The sequence below is a fragment of the Zootermopsis nevadensis genome, unplaced genomic scaffold (genome assembly GCF_977971745.1).
Source record: "Zootermopsis nevadensis isolate Lab colony 2312 unplaced genomic scaffold, Znev_1.0 Znev_ptg000061l, whole genome shotgun sequence".
Classification (NCBI taxonomy): domain Eukaryota; kingdom Metazoa; phylum Arthropoda; class Insecta; order Blattodea; family Termopsidae; genus Zootermopsis; species Zootermopsis nevadensis.
In genome coordinates, this window is record NW_028259192.1 from 18,926,936 (window position 1) to 18,936,349 (window position 9,414).

Sequence of the window (9,414 nt, forward strand, 5' to 3'; positions counted from 1 at the left end):
AAGAATCTGTGCCATAATTGTAGAGTAACAGCATTTTTAGTCACCGTTAAAAAATTTATGAAAGAATTTTGTTTGCTAAATACAAATATACTAGCAGATTGTATTTTTTTGCACACAAACACTTGTATGTTTACAAGCTTTGTGTGTGTGTTCCTGGGTCACAAATAAGAAAAAATGTTCCTATGAACATGCGGTCACAAATGCTTCTTTTTCAAAATAATATCCAAAAATAAGTTATAAGGAATATTTATTTATAACCTATGCTCAAATGTTGCTCTTTCATTCTCCACACATGCCCGAGCATGACATACACAAGACTGGTGAATTCGTTAGTACACACCAGGGTTTCCTCGAATCATCATGCATGCATTCTGCACATGTTCCCATAGGTTGTCATCATTGGTTATGGGTGTTATATAAATGACGGACTTCAAATGACCCCACAGATAAAAGCCAAATAGAGTCAGTTCCAGCGACCTCGGTGGCCATGCTACTGGGCCACCGCGTCCAATCCATCGCTGAGAGTACTGTTCATTGAGATGATCTCTGACACGATGGGAGAAGTGTGCTGGGGCTCTGTTGTACATAAGCCACATCTGTCTTCTTGTATTAAGTGGTACATCTTCAAGGAGACATGGCAAGTGCCTTCTTAAGAATCACTGATATGAAGGTCCTCTTAGATGTGATGGAAACATGTGTGGACCAATAATCATGTTGCCAACAGTTCCTACCCAAACGTTCATTGAAAATCTTTACTGGAAGCTGGATTCACTTTAATATCAAGTCATTCATTGAAACTTATTTGTGGCTATTATTTCGAAAATGAAACATTTGAGACCCCATGTTCAAAGGAACATTTTTTCTTATTTTTGATCCTGGAACATGCACATGAAGTTTGTAAACATACTTCTGACTCACTCTGTATAAATAACAATTCTCAGGACAGGGACCAGTGGAGGGTTTTTGTTAATTTTGTGATGAACCTTCAGGTTCTACTAGTTATATGTATAACAATAATAGGTAGAATTAAAAATAAAAGTGTTACAAAATTAGTTTTAAAACAAAATTTCATAATAGTATTAGAAGAGAAATGACTGCCATGATTTGGCCATGTAAAAAGAAATGCTACATCAAGGATACCAAGAAGGATAATTGAATATTTTAAAATTAAAGAGACCTGCGGGTTGTCCCAGAACAATATGGTTCAGCCAGGTGCTAGAACATGTGAATAATAATAACAATAACAACCAAGTCACTCAGAAAATATTTTGCCAGCGTCCTGGGTGAACACAACACCAGGGAACTTCAGAAAACTGCCATTTTAGGATCTACATACATCATTCGAAAGATGCTGTCATAAAATATATAGTCATCCCTCACAATAAAACTATATAATACATGTAACATGTATTAAAAACAAAATGTATTTCAGAAATAGCTGCTGCACTATGTATCTCAGGGGCAAGGTTCGTCTCGGGTACATAGAAGTAAATACCCTATAAAGTGGCGAATAGTTGGAATAATAATAATAAAAAAAATTATTGTGAAATTTTTGCCAGCAGAAAATATCTTCTTTTTCTTAACTGGGGGGGGGGGGGGGGCGCTGGCAAGAAATAGAGAAAAGGATAGACGACACTGGAAATTGTCGACCATCGATTCATATTCAATTGAAAATTTTCGATGATGCAATTGCAATGAATCTAAAGCGATTCATGTAGTAGGTAGTGTGATTCAGCATACTCTAGTGGCGGAATGATTAACTTTGTCATGCGAAGAAATTACTTCCAGTAGGGAAACATACTTTCGTAAGCTTGGTAGTTCTGAAAGGCAGTTCGATCGGTTTGTAGGAGTAAAAAAGTTGGTTGGGTCACAGTAGAGAATAGAAAATTGTTACGTTATTAGTTTATTTTCGATAACGTGAAGTTTTAATTTAAAGAATAGCTTCATGCGTTTATAAGTACTGTGTTTGTAAAACTAGTTAAAATGGCTTGGATTAGCATGCGAGCAGGTGTATGCAAAATTCTTGCAACACCTTCAGGTGCTACTGCAGTTAGTAAACCGTTCCTGCAGATTAATTTAAAAGGAGTATTTCCTCTTCAGGCAGCATGTATTTCAGGCTCAGTCCTTAGGGATAAAAACAAGGTTAGGCCTGCTCCATTTCCGTACAAAACTAAAAGGTACAACCTGTGGCGCGCATGGTTACAAGATACAACAACTCACAGATTTGATGAAAACACTAAAATTATTGTTGTTGAGGGACCCATTGCCGCTGGAAAATCAGCTTTTGCCAAGAGTCTGGCAGAAGATTTAGACATGTTACATATGCCTGAGGTTACAATGGATGATTTGTATATCAACAGTTATGGTTATGATTTAAGGAAATTAGATCCAGAGTTACCAGCAGCAGCCAGGAGTTTCGATGAAAAGAGTTTCTGTATAGAACCAAATCATGAATTTGCAGCCAGTTTCCAAATACTGAAGTATCAGTTACGATATTCTAAATATATTGATGCATTGGCTCATCTGCTTAACACAGGTGTGTATTTGTATATGCAAGTCAGCAGGTGTACAGAAATATTGCCTTATAATACCAGTAAAACCGTAATTTTATGTTTTAATATGTATGCATGCATGACTTTTTAATCCGTGGCAAGTTCTATTATTGTTGTGGTGGTACTGGTGATTAATGACTTTAGTCACCATATTTCTACCTTTCTGTCCCCATCCTGTCAAAGCATTGGTGAAGTTAAATATGTTTTTATATGCCTGTGCAGAATGAATGAGCAGCCAGCAAGATCTACAGTCTACGTATTTTAACAAAATCATTAAGATTTCTTAATAGAGGCAAAAATAAATCGTGTCCAAACCATTCTTATTTACTTAACAAATTGACATCTTTTCATACTAGACCAAATACAAACATTTTAACCCAACTCTCATGTTTTCTGGTAATGTATTAATCTTACATCCATTGATGTTACAGAATAAAACATATAGTACTGTGTTAAAATCATGAAACTTAAACCAATACAATTCTTGCTGCTTCCATCATCAGGGTAAAAAGTTTGACCTGATGTTGGATGTAGCAAGTACCTCTGAAATGTTGGTAAATTTCTACCATATTACTTTCTGCATCAACTCAGAATACAATCATCTTGTATAAACTATTGTTGTAAGAACTTGTCTCACGGACAGAATGGCCAGGCTCCAGATATGTAGATGAGTATGTTAATTACCTGAGAATCAGTCACCAAAAATGATTGATATTTTAATATTTTGCCTTATTTGCAGGACAAGGAGTTGTTCTGGAGAGATGTGTCTACAGTGACTTTGTGTTCTTAGAAACCATGCACAAGGCTGGCTACATAAGCAAAGGGGGTGAGTATGTAAATAGAAACTTTATATTGATGTTAATGGTAGTGAAAGGAGCATATCACTGTCATCATCAGCAGACCCCATGCACCACTGTCTGTTATTTTCTGAAGTGTTCTGAATTTTTTCTGTATTTATATGTGAATATTTTGAAATTGACAGTTTATACTTTAGTTGAAGTTCTGCCCTGCAAATCACAGTTTTAGCCAATGGCAAAAGTGAACAGTTTGAAATATGTTTCCTGCAGAGAAATGCTTATCATTACTTGATTTGAAATTAATTGCAGTCAGCCTACAAGACCTTATAGAGGCTCACTTTATGAAGGATATTGTAAGTATCTTGCTCCAAGCATGTGCTGAAAAATTATTTATAGATGTCTTTATAAAGAAGTCAAAGCCACTAAAGTTTATCACATTGTGATACATAGTTATAGATTTGCAGATGTTGCTGTTCAAAGATATCTAGTTATTATTTGATATTTCTGTGAAAACAATATGTGTTTGTAGCTAGTGTCTAAGGGGAACATACACCATTTCATTATTTCCATTCTGGTATTTTGATTTTTAGGTAATACATAGATATGCAAAAGAAGCATTCAGACATTGTCATTTCCACACATGTCTTTAAGCAATCTTTGCTCTTGAATTTGCTTTCAGATTTTTTTAGGCATGTGCATAATTTAAAGTTCTTAAAATATTCCTATTTTGTTTTCTCAGTTGTGTAGTGGAGTCCACCTGGCAGTGCAAGATTTGTTGGTTTGTTCATGAAGTTTGGGAAATGTAGGTTGCTGCAAGAATGAGCAGTGACAGTCTTTAACTGTTGCAGCCCACAGCGTGTATTATGATATATACAACAATACGATAGATGAGCTGATGAAGCCGCATCTTGTGATCTACCTGGACATCCCAGTGCCTCTTGTGCAGCAGCGCATCAAAGATAGAAACATCCCACATGAGGTCAACTCAAAAGTTTTCACATCACAGTATTTGTCTGACATGGAGTATTTCTACAAGCAGCGTTACCTAAAGGAAATTGGGTGAGTCAAAAATTCTACTCATATTTTGATCGTGTTCCATGTTACATCTTCTTTATTTAAAAATTTAAGAGGTACCATTATGTATTTTACATTTTAATACCACTAGAAATAATTGTCCAAAATTTACCATTCTAATGTCTTGGTCCAAAAATAGAGTTGTGACCAATATTGATGTCAATTGTCAGTCTCAAACGTGAACATCACAGACAATTGGTTATCACTCCTGCTTTGTATTCAGTTGGTTCTGGGTTCAAATGTAGTTTCAGAGGCCAGCCATCTTACTTGAGGTTTTTGTGGTTTTCTTTAGTCCTTCCAGGCAAAAGCTGGGATTGTACCAGTTCCCTTTCTGGAGCAGAACATGATATGACTTGTCATTTTGCAGACTTCCAGTTTCTTAGATATAAACTTCAAAATTAAAATTTCTGGCGGATCATTGCCCTGTGTTTGTGGAAACAAACAAAGTGTTATATTGAACTTTATTTGTACATATTTATGATTTCCTCCAGCACCCATTCAGAGCTGCTTATCTATGATTGGTCCAGCTATGGAGATGTGGAAGTGGTCATTGAGGACATTGAGCGAATCAACTTTGATAAATTCAACAAGTATGACACCAAGATGGATGACTGGAAGTTGCCGTGTGAGTGGGACTGGAACACTGCCAGGATGCTGTAAGTTTCTTATTGGTAGACTTTTTTAAAATTACATGGTATTGAAGGGGAACTCATTATTTTGAATTTCTTCATTAATCATGATCTGGTTGATAATTTTTCACGGTATCACAATTCCTTGACAATTGTTACAACTAGATGTGTCAATTTTTGGTATGAGAGTTGATTATTTATGTTTCAGAATTGTTCAAGAACTGTTTTCTTTGGTTGTAGATAAATACAAACAGTGTTATTGTACACATGTATAAAACGGAAAAATTTGCTAAATGAACCATTGCATCTACTAATGTATGAAAGTATGGTCATAATCATTCTTCCAAATATTACAGTGGCCTGTTGCACATGTTTCATAACAGAATATATTCAGTCTTTCTGAGGACCTTCTTCCCTAATGCTGGGTTTCTACCAAGAGCTTATCTCAGTTGATTCATATGTAGTATTACATAAAATCTGTAATTTCATACTCTGTTACAAAAAGAAGCATTTTGTTTGGAAACAGTGATGCACAGAATTAATTCCTCCACGATGACACAATATTGTATCAAGCCACCAGAACAGTTTCTGGACTTAACACAGTTCTCAGTAATGGGAAAGGAAGTTATTTACATTCCAGAGTTTTACATTCTTGAAGATTTCTGTCTTCTGGGTTGTTGCGCTGTGTAGTCTGGTCGATGTTAAGCAACGTTTTAGAGGTCATACTGCCTCCGTCATCAGGGCGTTGGTTAACATCGACCAGACTACACAGCGCAACAACCCAGAAGACAGAATTTTTCATACTCACCATTGTGAAAACCTCAAATTTTACATTCTTGTTTTAAGATGGAATGTATGAATTTATGTGTATGGTATCCTGTATCATCCCTTGTAGGTACACCAATGACAAAGACATTTTGATGTACTCGTTCCTAATTCCACGATTTGATGTCCCAGAGTTGGTTCTTGATGCTTATGATGCCCACAAGTTCAGAAAGATATGGCACAATGTGAGTATCATAATACCATATCCTACATAATTTTGTATTGTGTTAGTTCATAAAAGATTTTATCAATGCAATGTATATAATATCTAGTTTTGTACATAAAATGTATAAAATTAATATGCTGCAATGTTTTACCTGTTGTTCACCAATTACATTAACAGATTAAGAATACCTTGGGCAGTTTATTGTGGACAATGTGTAAGTTAAAATGCATGTGTGCAAAGTATTCTGCAGGGTGTAGAGAGAATTTAAGATGTTAACCTTTGCAACTAATTTATAATTACATTAATGCTGTTAAGTCTAATCAATTTAATTTTTATATCGCAGTTCAGTTATCTGAGGTTTTAATTTCAAACATTTAAGGTAAGGTTCATATTCATTATCCCAAAGAGAAACTGTACATTTATTAAGAAGGTATAAAATTGCCACTTCTGGTATGTAGATGACGTTTTGCTCATATATGAGCCATAAAATTCAAATATCAACTGAACACTTCTTGAGTTCCTAATATTAACATTCAGTGTTGACAAAAGAAATGTGATCAGTTTCATTTTGATAACATAATGCTGGACAGTCCCTGTGAAAATTTAATTTAATTATTTACAGAAAAGCCACTTCCACTGACACATTATACACCTGGAACATATGATGGAAGGCATGGATCATATGATTAATCTTATGAAACATATCTAAAATCAGCAAGTGTAAAATAAAAGAAACTTGCTTTAAACTTTTTATTTTTCAGACAGACATATTTCAAGGCAGTACAGTGCACATAATACCACCATTTGACAGTACTTGCTTCTGTTGTAACATTTGAGTTGTCTTTGTTTCTGCTAGTAATACACACTGAATTCATTACAACATTTATCTTATTGTGTTTCTTTTATATGTCATGCAAAAGTAAAAATTACCTCTTACTAGACATTGCTGTTCCATGTAAGAAGTCATTATGTTTGTAAAGATGTTTATGAAACCACTTCAGTACTTCACAGCACTTGAGAACCCTACAAAAATGATCACAAAATATTATATCACTTGTCATATTCTCATTTAGCAAAGTCTGCATAACCTCCTCCCCTCCCCAGAAATGTATTAAAATGAGTAAATGCTCTCCAGATTGTTATTGATCCATGATCTGTGTTCTGTATAGGCTCCAGGAATGAAGTATGACAAGGAGTTCAATTCTGATATGGGGGATACCAACTTGCTCTTCAAGACAAAGAAAATTGACCACAGATCCAGTTCATGAAAGTGCTATTAGTATGCAAGATGTTGCAAAGTAACATAGTTGGTACTGCTGTGAAGAAAGATATTAAAACTATTGTTTGAGCACAGTAATAGTATGTTTTATTCAAAGCTCAAAAGTAATAATAACAAGATCTTTCTAAATATTTATGAAATTAAGACATTTTAATATTACTGTTTTGTTCATGTCAGTAACAGTGTTGCCATGTTTGAGAAAAAGAAGTAGAAAATTATTAATTGCTGCTATTAATGATGGCAGATATGTACACATTGTATTTTTATGACTTCTATTCATGAACCCTTTATATCCATGGCTATATAGACCCCTATGACACCGCTCTGACGTGCCATCTTTGAGAAGGACAGGCGCTGCAGGCAACACGAGAAGCAGCCAGGGACGTGCAGAGACCTGTTGGTGCATACACCGAGGCAAGCAGCAGCTGGTTGAGATAGAAGCCGAGTCCGGCAGAGACAGGATGTGGCTTTCACTGAGACTGGCATGCATCTCTTTAGGATACTTTTGAAAATTTTCAAAATTTTCGAAAAATCAAAAAATGATGGAAATTATCTGAAAAGCGCACAAACCCAACAATTTTTGAAAATTTTGAAAAAAAATTTGAAGGTGAAATTTTTCAATTTTTTGGGGTTTTGTGCGCTTTTTGGGCAATTTCCAGCATTTTTTTATTTTTTGAAGATTTTCAAAATTCCACCACCTGATGCCTTGCCGAACCGAACTCTCTCGGACTGTTTCTGATGTACTGTGTCTCTTACGAATGCGGTCTGTACCTGACTCAGGCTGTGAACTGACCGGTCTCTGTATGACACGGCTCTGACCTGTCGTCTTTGAGAAGGCCAGGTGCTGCAGGCAACACGTGAAGCAGCCAGGGACGTGCAGAGACCTGAGATCTGCAGAGGCCTGTTGGTGCATACACCGAGGCAAGCAGCAGCTCCATGAGATAGAAGCCGAGTCCGGCAGAGACAGGATGTGGCTTTCACCGAGACTGGTATGCATCTCTTTAGGAGACCTTTGAAAATTTTTGAAAAATCAAAAAGTGATGGAAATTGTCTGAAAAGTGCAAAAAACCAAAAAAATTTGATTTTTTTTTTTGAAATTTTGAAAAAAAAATTGAAGGTGAAATTTTTCAAATTTTTTTGGTTTTGTGCGCTTTTTGGGCAATTTACAGCATTTTTTGATTTTTTGATAATTTTGAAAATTTTCAAAATTCCACCACTTGATGCCTTGCAGAACTGGTCTCTCTCGGACTGTTTCTGATGTACTGTGTCTCTTACGAATGCGGTCTGTACCTGACTCGGGCTGTGCACAGACCGGTCTCTTTATGACACGGCTCTGACTTGCCATCTTTGAGAAGGCCAGGTGCTGCAGGCAACACGTGAAGTAGCCAGGGACGTGCAGAGACCAGAGATCTGCAGAGGCCTGTTGGTGCATACACCGAGGCAAGCAGCAGTTGGTTGACACAGAAGCCAAGTCCGGCAAAAATTCTTATTTATCTTCGCGTTTCATGCCGTTTGCAACCATTTTCGATTTTTTTAAAATTTCGAAATTTTTTGAAATTTCTTAATTTTCAAATTTTTCGAAAATGTTCGAAAAATCAAAAAACGTAGGAAATAGTCCAAAAAGTGCACAAAACTAAGAATTTTTGAAAATTTTCAACTTTTAATTTTTTTCAGAATTTTTCGAAAATTCTTGGTTATGTGCGCTTTTCAGAAGATTTGCAGCGCTTTTTGATTTTTCTAAAATTTCGAAAAAATTAAAAATATTTTTTCTAAATTTGACCTGACCCTTCCCTATCAGAACTAGACTCTGCCAGACCCCGACCCTGCTATTGTCTACTTCACACAGTCTCAGCCGTACTCTGTCTGTGCCTCAACCGGTATCTGCTTTACACGGTGTGATTCACCAGGTCTCTGCTTGACTCCGTCTCTGGTTAACAGGGTCTCTGCGTGACTCGGCCTGTGCCTCACCGGTCTCTGCTTGATACGGTATGTGCATCAGCCTGTTCATGCTTGACTCTGTCTCTGCCTCACCCGAGCTCTGCTTCCCATTTTCTGTGACTCGCCACGTCTTCGCCTCACTCTGTCTGTGTCA

The 9,414-nt window shown here is 36.3% G+C and overlaps 1 protein-coding gene across 2 annotated transcripts; it reads left to right on the plus strand.

The window, feature by feature from the left end:
• Positions 1-1,845: 1,845 nt before the first annotated feature.
• ND-42 (NADH dehydrogenase (ubiquinone) subunit ND-42) lies at positions 1,846-7,573 on the plus strand. Of its 2 annotated transcripts, XM_022074465.2 has the most exons (7): positions 1,846-2,177; positions 2,379-2,536; positions 3,292-3,378; positions 4,198-4,408; positions 4,915-5,079; positions 5,948-6,062; positions 7,213-7,573. In XM_022074465.2, the coding sequence occupies exons 1-7, from the start codon at positions 1,984-1,986 to the stop codon at positions 7,309-7,311; spliced, it is 1,029 nt and encodes a 342-aa protein (XP_021930157.2). In that variant the 5' UTR covers positions 1,846-1,983; the 3' UTR covers positions 7,312-7,573. The 2 variants fall into 2 exon arrangements, with proteins under 2 accessions (XP_021930157.2, XP_021930156.2); XM_022074464.2 differs by having other exon boundaries at positions 1,846-2,536.
• The last annotated feature ends 1,841 nt before the right edge of the window (positions 7,574-9,414 follow it).